The sequence below is a fragment of the Helianthus annuus genome, chromosome 17 (assembly GCF_002127325.2).
Source record: "Helianthus annuus cultivar XRQ/B chromosome 17, HanXRQr2.0-SUNRISE, whole genome shotgun sequence".
Taxonomy (NCBI): domain Eukaryota; kingdom Viridiplantae; phylum Streptophyta; class Magnoliopsida; order Asterales; family Asteraceae; genus Helianthus; species Helianthus annuus.
The window spans coordinates 180,176,317-180,190,346 of record NC_035449.2 but is presented as its reverse complement, the minus strand read 5'-3'; the positions used below and the strand labels follow the sequence as shown (position 1 = coordinate 180,190,346).

At 38.6% G+C, this 14,030-nt stretch overlaps 1 protein-coding gene across 1 annotated transcript; it reads right to left on the bottom strand.

The window, feature by feature from the left end:
- Positions 1-93: 93 nt before the first annotated feature.
- On the bottom strand, positions 94-10,387 carry LOC110925300 (golgin subfamily A member 6-like protein 6). Its single transcript, XM_035986372.1, has 3 exons — positions 9,875-10,387; positions 9,331-9,814; positions 94-311 (listed from the first exon to the last, which is right to left on the bottom strand). Exons 1-3 carry the CDS (start codon positions 10,385-10,387, stop codon positions 94-96), a joined length of 1,215 nt encoding a protein of 404 aa, XP_035842265.1.
- Positions 10,388-14,030: the final 3,643 nt, after the last annotated feature.

Genomic DNA, 14,030 nt, shown 5'->3' with positions numbered 1-14,030 from the left:
TGAGCATGTCTAAATGTAGAAGGCTCGGTGGTGGGAGCAGTGGAAGCATGAAAGAGAACATGATCAGGAAACCGACAAGGCTATCGTGTGTGATCACGAGAACGAGTAACCATCGGGTGAGTTGGAACAGGATGGGGGTGGTGGAGGAGGAGGAGACAAAGAAGGATGAGAAAACATAGAAGTAGAAGAAGAGGAAGCAAGAGGAATAGAAGTAGGAGGAGAAAGAGGAACAAACAAAGGAAGAAAAGGAATAGAGAATGATGAAGTAGAAATAGAGGAAGAAGAAATAGAAGTGGTAGAAGCGGGAATATCTAAAATCATCTCATGAAAACGAACACGTCAAGATGTATAAGTACGAGAAGTATGAGGATCATAACAAAAATAGCTAAGATGATCAGGAGCATAGCCAACAAAGATACATGGAGTAGATTTGGGAGAGAGTTTATCCTCACGAGTATCACCAAGAAAGGATAACACACACACCCAAAAGTGTGAAGAAGAGAGTAATTGGGATGAGATCCAAATAGAATCTCATAGGGAGATGAGTGATGAAGAACCGGTGATGGTAACCGGTTAATAAAGAAGGCAGCAGTGGTATATGCATCATACCAGAATTTCTTGGGTAACCGAACATGAAATAATAAAGCTCGAGCTACCTCAGAAAGATGGCAATTTTCAACTCAGCAACCCCATTCTGTTGAGGAGTAAAGGGACATGAAATGCGATAAGAAATGCTAGAATCTGAAAGAAAACGAGCCATAGAACTATGAATGAGCTCAGGAGCACCATCGCACTAAAGATATTTGATGGTATAGGAGAAGATGTTCTCAACTAGCGGTTTGAAATGCCGAAAGCAATCAACCGCTTAAGAACGACAAGTCAAATGATATAATCCATGTAAATCAACTAAAATCATCAATGAACGTAATGAAATATCAGTACCCATCTCTAGACATATGTCACACCCCAACCGATGGCAGAAACATCGCGGTGAGGCACTGAGCGAAACTGATTGTCCAGGTGAAATCCATAACAACTAAATTACCAGCTAATTAACATTATGTCCCATACTATAACTTATCAAATAAAGCAGTTATTACAGACATAGTTATCTCAAAGACAAATCATAGTTCCGACAACTCAAAATATTAATTGTTTTGTTTCTAGACTCTTCATAACTTGATTCCACAAAAGCTAGCGAAGCACAGCATCCTAAACACCTGTCACATACGTTAAAATAGAGGTCAATACACATAGTGTAAAGGTGAGCATACAAGTTTAATAGTATAGTAGATAGCGAAATCGGTTTACGCATAACCAGCATGTAACATGTGGAAAAGTGAAGCTAGCAGGTTATCGACAATGAAATATGCATAGACATGACTGCGAGTTGTAGAATGCGCAACACATATCACCATTGTTACACGTGAAGTAAAGCCCTTAACAACCCCTATCCACGACAGGTGTTGAGTCCAAACTATAGTACTATCGTTGCAAAGGTGTCAGGCAACAATCACTGTGTAAACATAACATACAAGCATTCATCGAGTAACACGTATAACATGCGATAACGGTCAGCGTATAAAAGTGTTTGCGTTGTGTGTTGGTTGTGATTTGAAATAGATAACGTATGTAACACCCAAAAGTGCGTAAAGCAAAAAAGGGTTCGAGTATACTCACGGATCGTGTTAAATGAATAACACAGTCTTGGATTGGATTGAAGGGAGCGCTAGAAAGTTATCCTTATTACAGAACGATAGCATCAGCGATGAACAGTGCATGAAACAGTGTGTCGGTGAAGCAAGTGGCGTACAACGATTCGGTTGGATGACCATTCGGACGGATGGTCATCCGGTCGTATGATCATTCGGTCGGATGGTCATTCGTTGGGAGGGATGCGTTTGTGTATGATGACTTTGAAGTTTTCGTTGTAGCATTTTAATAAAAGAGAAGTATCTCTACCTTTCAGGTCGTCCGGTCGAACGGTCGTCCGATCGGATGGCCGTTCGTTCGGATGGCAATCCGTTTAAGCGAGACATTTCAAAGATCCAAGTCCCCTAATAGAATAGTCATTCTATCGGATGATCATCCGATCGGATGAGTATTCGTTGGAAACTGATAATTCTTTGAGGTTTAGCAAAAAAAATGTTTAAGTGTTGGAGACCACAAGTCATCCGATCGGATCGTCGTTCGATCGGATGGCAATCCGATCGGACGGCAATCCGTTTAGCGACTTGATCGTTTGAAATTTGTAAAATTTTGTTAACTCTGAAAAGGTTGCGGTGTTGGACCGGTTACGTGACCCTAAACAGTCAAGTTGAGTAGTTCATCATCATTTACAAAGGCGGAATCAATGTAAACAACGTCAAACAGCTTGTTTCCTTTCAATTCTTTACTTTACTGATTAATCCTGAGCTTTTATACAGTCAAATGACACACGGACAACACCTCGGCTCAAAAACACTCACCAGATTCCGCTCCAAATGAACACCACACACACATATATAGACTGGCTGATTCCGTTTGAAATAGGTTCAAGCGGAACCTCTGATTTCGCTCCAAGTGGATTCAAGCGGAATCACTAGTGACGGTTCAAGCGGAATATCTTACCTAGCTGATTTCGCTTGAAATGAACTATGTCATTTCAAGCGGAATTAACACTAAAAACCACTTTTTCAATTCTAAACCCTAATCTATCCTATCTAGACATAAGACTCGATTAAGACGTAGTTAACAGACACTAGATGCACCAACAGACTCCCCCTTGGATGTTGACGAAGTCTTCGGCGTCGAGTCTTTAGTCTTTGTCTTTTTCCAAATTGTCTTCTCATTGTAAAAGCTCTCTTCAATCTTCTATCTTCAATCTCCAATCTTTAATCTTCAATCTCCCCTCTGTGTGTTGATCCAGAATCTAGACTCCCCCTTTCACAGACTCCCCCTCTCGATAAGCTGTGATCAAAGGTAATAATCTGGCTCAAACTTCGATATTTTGTTGCCATGGGATGTTGTAACCTGTTTCTCAAACATAAATCATTACAATCTATACAAACTTAAAAATTTTTCAACTATTCATCAGTTCTAGAAATCCACTTAAGTATTCAGGTCCAAGTTAATGACCCTGATTACTCAATTAATCTACCAAGTCCAATTTAATGACCTTGGTTGATTTGTGACAAAACAAACTGATTTTTGGTTTAAGATTTTTCAAACATTTTCTGTAAATAACAAGTATCAAGTTAATGAACTTGCTTTTGACTTTTTCAACAATCTAATTTTATCAAGATTAAGCTCTCCTCATCATCCAGTCCAGAAACCTTCCTGCATCTGCTTCAACTTTGAGAATCTAACGATCAACTCTCCACTTTGGTTTGTCGGAAAATAAAGCAGAAATAAAATCTTTTTGGATTTTCAATAAATGTTTCTAAACTAGAAATGAAATACAGAAACTTAAATGCAAAATGTAATGAAAGTAAAATATTTACAAACATATTTTTTATGAGCGTGTTAGGGAATCATATCAGCTATCAGACAAGTCACTAGCACCGTTAAGCTTTAATTACATACTCAGAATTAAACAATTCACATAGATTGTCGATATGCTGATCCACTTTAAATTCTCACACAATTTTCAAACTATTCAGGATACGAATTAGATGTTTTAAGAACTTAAACTCATTTATGTGTCCCACCTCTTGAATATACTCCCGTATCCAGAATCCCAATATTCAGTCTTACAGGTGAGTATACCACAGATGATATCTGTAAGGGGTTAGATGCAAAACCGTGAGAGCTCAGGTCAGAACTTCCGTTCAGCAGAGAGATGACGGTTCGACTTTAGGTGTGTCCCTTTAGAGGATCTTTTGTTTCAACAGCACACGATTATCATTTTGCAATGTTTCATCGTTTTTTATGCTGAGGATGGTGCTATGTTTCAAGCAATGCGGAAAGTATTATTCGGGGACTAGGTCAGAACTTCCATTCAGCAGAAGTCCCGGAATAATACCCCAGATATCACTGAGTATAAAGACCTAGTATTTCAGAAAGAGGGACCTTTCAAACAAGATTTCAGGGGTTACCTATATATCCAAGTAGTGTTCCCCACAAAATAAGCCAATTTGAATTTTATGTTTATATCCCGAACAAATATACTAAATGTGTAAAAACCTATCGACACATCATCAGCGAGACTGTTTAACTCTTTAAATCTTTTCAAATTTTTAGCGTACCGTAACTGTCAAGCTGATGTACTATCATTTTCCCTTTTCACAAGCTTTTTTTCAGTTTTCTATTGTTTTTGGATTTTGAAATTTTATCATGTTTTTGTATTTTTGAATTTTTTACTGTTTTTGTACTTTCTGAAAATATATCTATTCCCCCTAAATACCAAAACAAGTAAAAAATCGACAAACCATTGCAGATTGTTTCTCATCTTCCTCTACAACAGTACCCTCGTCAACGCCAATAATACCATCCAACACCGAGAAAAGCATCATAACGTTCAGTTTTAAAAGATATTTAAACCGAGTTTTATCAAAAGCTTTGGTATATAAATCAGCTTTCTGTTCGTCAGTGTGGATTTTTCAATTCGTATCAACTTCTTCTCGAAGCAATCTCGGATGAAGTGATGTCGAATTTCTATGTGTTTAGTTTTAGCGTGATGTACTGGATTTTTTGTTATATTAATAGCGGCCTCATTATCAACAAAGAGAGGTGTGTTAAGAAACTGCAAACCGTAGTCGCGCATCTGTTGCTGGATCCACAAGATCTAAGAGCAGCAACTGCTAGCAGACACATACTCCTCTTCACATGTGGATAGCGCCACAGAAGTTTGCTTCTTACACTACCAGGTGACCAGACGAGGTCCAAAGAACTGGCATCTTGCTGTTGTTGATTTTGCGTTGACTTTGCAGCATCTGAAATCTGAGTCGGAATACCCTTCGAGCGTAAAGTCGCCTTTTCTAGGATACCACAACCCCAATGATGGAGTTCCTTTCAGGTAGCGTAATATCCTCTTCACAATAACCATATGCGAAGCTCTCGGGTTAGATTGATATCTTGCTGCGAGGCACGTTGGGTACATGATATCGGGTCTTGAAGCAGTTAAGTACATCAATGAACCGATCATGGAATGATAAAACATCTCATCTGCCCTGTCTCCGGTGAGATTTGGGTGTATCCCATGATTTGTTGCTAATGGTGTTGACGCTGGAGTAGAACCTGGCATCCCAAATTTCTCTAGAATATCATGAACGTACTTCGTCTGGTGAATGAAAATTCCCTCAGGTAGTTGATTAACTTGTAGACCCAAAAAGAATCTCATCTCCCCCATTGATGACATTTCGAATTTTTGCTTCATCACTTGTTCAAAATCTTTGCACAAATTCTCATTTGTTGACCCAAATATGATGTCGTCCATGTATATCTGAACTATCAGAAGATGTCCGTCGACCTCTTTGGTGAAGAGAGTGGCATCCACTTTTCCACGAATAAAGCTGTTGGCTAGTAGGTGTTGAGACAAAGTCTCGTACCAAGCTCTCGGGGCCTGGTGTAAACCATACAGCGCTTTGTCCAGCAAATAAACCTTGTTTTTGTGGATTGGATCGGTAAAGCCCGGTGGCTGTCCGACATATACCTCCTCTTTAACCTTCCCATAGAGAAACGCCGATTTCACATCTAGCTGATATACTTTGAAGTTTTTCCATGATGCAAATGCCAGAAAGATTCTGATCGCTTCTAGTCGAGCCACAGGAGCATACACTTCAGTGAAATCTATCCCCTCCTGTTGACTAAAGCCCTGGACAACGAGTCGAGCTTTGTTACGTACAACAACTCCTCAATCATCTCTGTTACACTTAAATACCCATTTCGTGTTAATCTTCCTGTGACCATCCGGAAAATCTACTAACTTCCACACTCCCAACTTTTCAAACTGACTCAACTCTTCTTCATCGCATTGACCCAAGAATCTTCAGTTAGCGCCTCTTTGTAAGTTCGCAGTTCGATCTGCGAAATAAAACAACTCAATGAAAATTCAGTTTGTAAAGGTGCTACTGTAGAATAAAAACAAGTAAGCCCTTGGTCAATTTGACGTCTAGTGCGAACGCCTGATTGTAATTCTCCAATGATCAGCTCCTCTGGATGGTATGAAAGAGTTATTGGCATCACTTCTCTCGGAACATCTACATCGCCTTCCAGATTAGTAACATTCTGATTTGCACCTTGTTCACTGATAGGATCTGTTTGACTTGAACTCTGAATTTGCTCCCCCTCAGAATCTGAATCACCATGATCAAATATCGGCATATTCTCAGATTCTTGATTATCATTCTGTTCCGTCTGATTTTCATGAGAAACTTCATTTTGTTGGACATCATCATGTTCACCAGCATTGCTTGGACCTGCTTCATCGTCATTTGGAGTTTGTCGTGGTCGCTTTGAATACTCGGCTAGAAACATTTCCTGCGAAGACTCATACTCTCTCAAAATATCCAACTCGTCAAAGAAATCTTCTTCTTCTGTTTCTTCCATCACGTCAAATGAATCCCACAAAGTGTCGTAATGATAACGCCATGAATCTCCAGGATTCTGCGGCGGCATTGTATTACCTTGACATTCAACATTTGGAGCTTCAATAATCCGCTTCTCACTTGGAACGAAGACACGTCGTAGAGGACTTGCATAACCAATGAATATTCCCTCAACACTCTTCGGACCAAACTTTCCAAAAGGCTCTAGAACAGTACAGGGTGACCTGAACGGTTCAAGATATTTCAGATTAGGTTTGCGGTTATTGATTAACTCAAAATAGGTTTTGTTGAACTTCTTGACAGTGAGAACTCTGTTGAGCGTATAGCATGCGGCGGAAACAGCTTCTGCCCAAAAATTTATCGGTAGCTTTGAATCCGCAAGCATTATTCTAGCCGTTTCGATTAGCGTCCTGTTTTTGCGTTCTGCAACTCCATTCTGCTGCAGAGTGTACGGAGCACTAAACTCATGCAATATACCTCTATCATCACAAAATTCTTCCATCTTGCTGTTCTTGAATTCAGTACCATTATCACTTCTAATTCTTCTTATACGCCGTTGGTACAGATTTTCAATTTTCTTGAACAACGCCATCAAACTGTCATATGTTTCATCTTTCGACTTCAAGAATGATACCCACGAAAATCTGGAATAATCATCAGTAACCACAAGACAATAGTAATCTCCTGTAATACTTTTGACATTCACAGGACCAAACAAATCCATGTGAAGTCTTTCCAGGGGTCTTGATACTGAATTGCCTTGCTTTTTAGGGTGTGACTTTTTCTTCTGCTTGCCTTTGATGCAGCTAATGCACTCCCCTTCCAGATGAAAACCTTTCACATGAACACCCAAAACTAAATCATTGTGCACCAGGTGATTCATTTTTCATAGGTGAATGTGACCCATTTTCCGGTGCCACAATCTCGATTCTTTCTCCATTGCTCTGGACACAAAACAATGAGCCTGACCCGTGGTTGTAGTAGCTACGCTCATGTCCAACACATACAGATCATTGACTCTTGGTGCCCTCATGATAATCCATTCCTCAAGGATAACAAATCCTGGCTTCAAGATCAAACATTCTTTGTCAGTGAAGTGAGTGGCATACATCCTGTCACAAATCTACGAGATACTCAGCAGATTATTCTCCAGCTCTGCAATGTAGTTAACTCTTTCAAACATCACAATCCCATTGGATAACGTTCCTTCACCAATAATCCTACCACCTTGATTTCCTGCGAAACCCACATAACCTCCATTGAAATTTCTCACGTCGTACAGCAACGCTGTCTTCCCCATCATGTGCCGAGAAGCTCCACTATCCATAATCCATCTTGAAACGGATCTTGGAAGCTCCTGCACAAACCACAAACACTTTAGTTAGATTTGGAAGCTACCCACGCCTGTTTTGGCTCAGGTAACTCAACTTTGATGTGAGATTTTGTAGTGTAAAGTGGCGGAAAATTTTTATCATTTATTTTTAAGCTTTCTTCAGACCCAACCTCAACCTTTTTATATAAGAAAAACTCATCTTTTTGTGGTTGACCAGATGGTTGGTCTTTCTTTTGAACATTTTTCTCAGATTTCTGCATTTCTTTCTCAAGTTTCACATAATAATCCAAAGGAACATTCACCTTTACCGGTGTGGTAGAAGATGATTGGTTTTCAGTCTCAGAAACCTTTGGTTTTGGAACACTTGATTCCTTCTTTTCAACAACTTTCGGCTTCCATGTTTGTTGAGCTGATGCAACCCGCTTGTAAAACTTATCGTTTTTAGTTACCACATTTTTAGCAGGTTCAATTTTGACTTTGATGTTTTCATTTTTTCAAAACCTTTTTCTCAACAACCAATGGAGCTTTTCCTTTCCCATCAACTTTCTTTTTCTGAATCTTCACAACTTCAGTCTTAGGCTTCAAGTTGGTACACTTTCGTGCAATATGTCCAACTTAATTGCATTTGAAGCATGTTCGAGTGTCAACTGCTCGAATTGTGCCTTCGGACTGAGGCTGTGAGGCCTTCTTCTCAAAGAACTCTTTGTTTGTTTCGAAAAGATTTTAGATTCTTCATCAGAAAGTGAACTCGAACTATTCATAAACACTTTCTTCTCAACAAACCTTCTGTTTTGAACATTCCTTTTCTGATAAGACTTACCACCATGATAACCACCCGGCCATTTGTTTCGATTGTTGTTATAAAACCGTGGTGGAACAACTGGCTTCTTGTAGTAAGCTTTATCTTTTTCAAAATTCATTTGTCTTTTTGTTTGATTTAAACTGTTCACTTCTGCAGATCAACTTCAATCAATTTGAACACATTTGTCAATTTAGCAACGTTTACATTCTCAAGTGGAAATTCAGAATCCGAAAACAACTTATCCGAACCCAACGTCTTGTATATGACAAGATTTGGTCCTTCATATAAGTTGTTCTTGGACTTTTGTTTCGGAATGTACTTGTCCAAGAAACATTCATCTTCCTCAGTAGTGTCACTTTCAGATTTTAGAACATTCTCAACAACACTTTTCACAACATCAGTTTGGACACTATCTTCATCGGAAGATGGAGTGAACGTGACATCAATTGTGTCTGGAAGTTTCACCTCATTTTCATCATCATCATTAATCAAGCCTGATTTTTTCTTTGAATAATTGTTCAAATCTGGTGGTGGAACTTGATGATACCCCACCCCTGTTCCATCAGAGAATACATCTTCGCCTGCTTTGTTTTTCCCGATAGGTTTGGGAACAATGTGTTGCAAAACAAAGCTTGCGGAGTTGTAACTGGTTAATTTCATATTGATACGCTCATTTTCAATCTTAGCTTCTTCAAATTGAAGCTTCAACTTAGCAATCTCATCCAATTGCTTGTTGATTTGTTCTTCTATGTGTCTAAGAATCACAGTTGAATGCTCATTTTCTTTTCTTGTTTTACCGTTTCGTTCATCAGAATCTTGAATTGTTTGTTTTAGCTTGTTAAAATTTTCTGAGAGTTGATGAGTTTCATGAATTAGTTTCTCATTTTCCTTCCTAATTCTTTCTACTTCAATTTTATCATTGTCAATTTTCTCAGTCAACTTTTTAACTTGATCATTTGAAAATTTGAGCATTTTGTCACGATCAAGAATCTGATCTTCAACCTTTCTGACTCTTTTTATCAGATCATTCACCTTCGTATCTTTGAGGTAATCTTGTGTACTACAAACTTTGCAGTTTTTCATGCAATGTTTGCAGTCACTGTCACCTTTGACCTTTTTACCTGTCTCACTTGATGACGCATTTGAACTGACCTGGCTTTTAGACTCAGATACAGACTTAGAGTCTACCTCAAGTGCTTTAGCAGCCAGCACCTTGTCAGCCATCTTTCCAAAGTTTTCAGCGTTCAACTCCAGTGAAGTATCAATGATCCCTTCATCTATCTTCTTTAGCTTTTGCTCCTGCTCTTTTTCTTTCTCTTTCTCTTTCTCTTTCTCTTCACCACCTCCCCACCATTTTCTCTGTTGAGACTCTTCAAGTTCAGCAAATTCCGCCGTCATAGCTTCAAGACTAAGAGTCTTTGGATCAATAGCAATGTTTCCTTCAGGATCAAGGTAACATTCTCTATCTGCATTCCATCTTTTTGCTCTTTTTGCTCCAGTGTGTACACGAGAAAGTCTCATCATTTTCCATTCAGCTCTCTGTCGTCTATCATTTGCTTTATCTGCTTCTGTTCTGGTGTCTCTGAACGGTTTGACTTCTTCTTTTGCAACAAACGCATAACCTACTGCGTCTTCCTCAGGTAACAGCTCACTCCAGTCAAAACCTTCATCGTCATGAATGACGGCAAGAGATCTGGATTTTTCTTTGTCTTCAATCTGCTTCATCCTGGGGGGTTCAGCCTTGTTCTGATGATAAATTTCCTTCTTGTAGTAATCTTCTCTGAACGGATTTTCAGAATCATCAGCATAAGCATTTCGGCACTCTCTTTTAAAATGACCTTTCTGTTTACACTTGAAACAGGTCACTTTTGATTTGTCAAATCCTAACTTGGTAGAAGGTCCACTAATAGACTTTCTTCCTGTAATCTCCATGAAACGTTGTGCCCTTCGAACTGCACTGGCCATACACCACCTTATGTTGATCAATTCCATCTCCTCAGGATCTATTTGATCGTAGTCTTCCTTTGTTAGGTTGGTGTTGCCTATCTTTCCTGCCACAAGACTCTCATACGATTCAAGCACAGATGCTAAGAAAACCATCTACTGCTTTGCAGATTCTTCGCTGAAATTTTGACCATTCTTCAAATCTACAGCGATGTTGCATTGAAATAAGTTCTTTGATGCAGATTGGCTTGAAGGTGTTGAAGAAGATCCACTGTGGAAACCACTATGAGTTGTTTCATGATTCACAGTATTTGAACTTTTTGCAGAAAATGTTGTTCTTGGAGACCCAGTCTTTGATAGATTTACTCTGTAGTACAGATCCACATTCTGCTGATAAGCTGAATTGTTGACTTTAGATTTCTTGATCTCCAACTCGTGGCTTTCTAGTCTTTCGATCAGCAAATCCACAGTCAACACTTCTGGCGGCTTGATGGTGTTCTTCAACATTAAGGCAAAGTATTGCCAATCTTGATCATTCGGCGACGAATCAAACAATTTGTCCACCAACTCCTCCTGAGTATAAGTGATTCCATGCCTAGCCAGCTCCATCTTTAAGTGCCCAAATCTCTCGATCATTTTACAAACAGATTTATTTTTCATACAACCAAATAAATCAAACTCTTTACGCAACAATTTCTTTTTGTTTTTCATTATCTCAGCACTGCCTACACACTTAACTCTCAGTTTTTCCCAAAGATCTTTCGAATTTGCATACTCGATCAATGAAATTATATCATCTCTGACTGACTGATGAATCAACGCTATACATTTTTGTTCAGCAACATATCTTTCAACATCATCAGTATCTGTCAAACTTTCACCAACACGTTCTCCTGAAGTATAACCATTCTTTAAACTTTTCCAGCTTGGAAATGCGAATGCTTTAAGCCACTCCTCAAATCTCGTAGCCCACCGATTATAATCTTCGATCGCCAACAGTTTAGGAGGCTTGTTGTATGTACCATAAGCACTTTCCACGCTCATTGCATCAGAAAGAATCTTCTTCGTATTAGGGGTTGGTGTAGTTTCATTCGTGTTGTTCGTTGTGCCGTCTCCCGGACCACTGGTATAAGCAAACACATCACAAAATGGATTCATGAACAGATCATCCATTTTCAATACTTGAAACAATCAACAAATACTTAGAAAATTTTCAAAATTTTGAAAAACAGCCAACTCAAGCGGAATCAGCTTTTCAAGCTAAATACTATTCAAGCGGAATAGCAATTCAAGCGATATCTCTTATTTCGCTTGGAATTTCAAGCGGAATCTCAGCTCACGCGGAATCCGAACAACAGTTTCAAGCGAGATCTGATTCAAGCGGAATCAGATGATATCTTTCAAGCGAAATATGACTTTTTCAAGGGGGATATGTAATTTCAAGCGAAATACCAGCAATTTCAAGCAGGATATGTAATTTCAAGCGACATGGCAATATTGAAACCTTTTTAGACCCGAACGAGTCGATCAGAAGAGTAATTCACCAATACACGAGGCGGAAACTAATGTACTAGTGTTATTTCAGCCGTATTCACTTTAAATTGTCGAGTTTATTGATATAAAGCTGTTTTACAGGATGACGACACTTCGGCAGCACTTTGTTGCAAACCGGAACAACTTCCCTATGTGATTTCGCTCCAACTACACCTATATATAGGCGACCATATTCCGCTTGAACACGTTTCAAGCGGAATCAGAACTTTATACATTCAAGTGAAATCAGACTTGTAAGTTCGAGTGGAATCTGAATGAATGAGATTTCGCTTGAAATGACTAGATGTCATTTCAAGCGGAAACACTTACAATACCATTTTCTTGGATTCCGAGCCCTATTCTTTCTAAATCTATTCAAGACTCGATACAAGACGAAGTCGACAGACGGATGCACCAACAAACTTCCCCTCGGATGTTGATGGAGTCTTCAGTGTCGAGTCTTCGGTTGTCAAACCTTCAGTCTTTATCAGTCTTTGGGCTTCTCTTCGAAGTATTCTTCATTGTAAGCATCCTTACTCAATCTCTATCTTCTTTCTTTTATCTTCAGAATCTCGTTCTGACTTACTACATTTTTACACTCCCTTTCGATGTCTTCAGACTCCCCCTCTCAATATGCTGGGATCGCAGTCTGGAAATCATCATCTTCAGGTATCGGAACTTTTCATTTCCTGCACAGACTCTACCAAACACATAAGTTTCTTCAAAGTTTAAGGATTTAAAATTTAGAAACCATTTGCAAGAAACATTCAAAATGATTTATTCTTTGAAAATCACTTGTAAAATACAATCATTTTCACACACTTTTTATCCAAACCTGTTCTTCATGTTTAACACTTGGGATTTTGAAAATCACCTTTTCAATATCAGTTGTCGAAAATCTTTTTGAATTTTTCAAAAGTTTATGCTAAAACACACTAAAATCTTTTTGGATTCTTTAACGAATATAAGTGCAGTAAAGAAATATTTACAGCCAATATTTTTGTGAATTTGTGCAAGAGGATCATATCAGTTTTTGAGACAAATCACTAACACCGTTAAGCTTGATTTCATTTTAAGTTCTAAACAATTCACCTAGATTGTCAGTATTCTGATCCACTTAAATTTTCACACAAATTTCAACTGTTTCGAGATATGATGTTAGTGTCTTAAGAACTTAAACTTATTCGCGTGTCCCATTACTTGAATATACTCCCGTATCCAGATCCCAATATTCAGTCTTACAGGTGAGTATACCACAGATGATATCTGTAAAGGGGTTAGATGCGAAACCGTGAGAGCTCAGGTCAGAACTTCCGTTCAGTAGAGAGATGACGGCTCGACTTTAGGTGTGTCCCCTTTAGAGGATCTTTTTTACAACATCAATGATTATCATTTTTATTGTTTCATCATTTTTGCTGAGGGCTGTGCTATGTTTCAAGCATTTGCAGAAAGTATTATACGGGGACTAGGTCAGAATTTCCATTCAGCAGAAGTCCCTGAATAATACCCCAGATATCACTGAGTATAAAGACCTAGTATTTCAGAAAGAGGGACCTTTCAAACAAGATTTCGGGGGTTACCCATATATCCAAGAAATGTTCCCCACGAGATAAGCAAGTTTGAAATTTAAGTTTTTATCTCGTCACAATCTACTAAATGTGCAAAAACCTAAACCTACTGGCACATCCGCAGTGAGATTGTTTATTAAGTTTTTGACTTTTCATTTCTTTAGCGTGTTGTGATAGTCCACTGATGTACTGTCATTTCCTCTTTTATGCAACAAAAACTCATTTTTCATTTTATCATGTTTTTGGCTTTTTCAAATTTTCTAATGTTTTTGGATTTTCTGAAATTTTTTACTCCCCCTAAAATTCAAACACATTTAAAGAAA

Excerpts from the sequence above, each read along its gene's own strand:
- LOC110925300 (XM_035986372.1), bottom strand. The coding sequence starts at position 10,387 with ATGAAGCAGATTGAAGACAAAGAAAAATCCAGATCTCTTGCCGTCATT. Across the intron at positions 9,815-9,874 it reads TTGGAAAGATGGCTGACAAG|GTCAGTTCAAATGCGTCATC; the intron begins GTGCTGGCTGCT and ends TCTAAAAGCCAG. Across the intron at positions 312-9,330 it reads AGCTAAGATTGAAAATGAGC|ATATTCCCGCTTCTACCACT; the intron begins GTATCAATATGA and ends AGATGATTTTAG.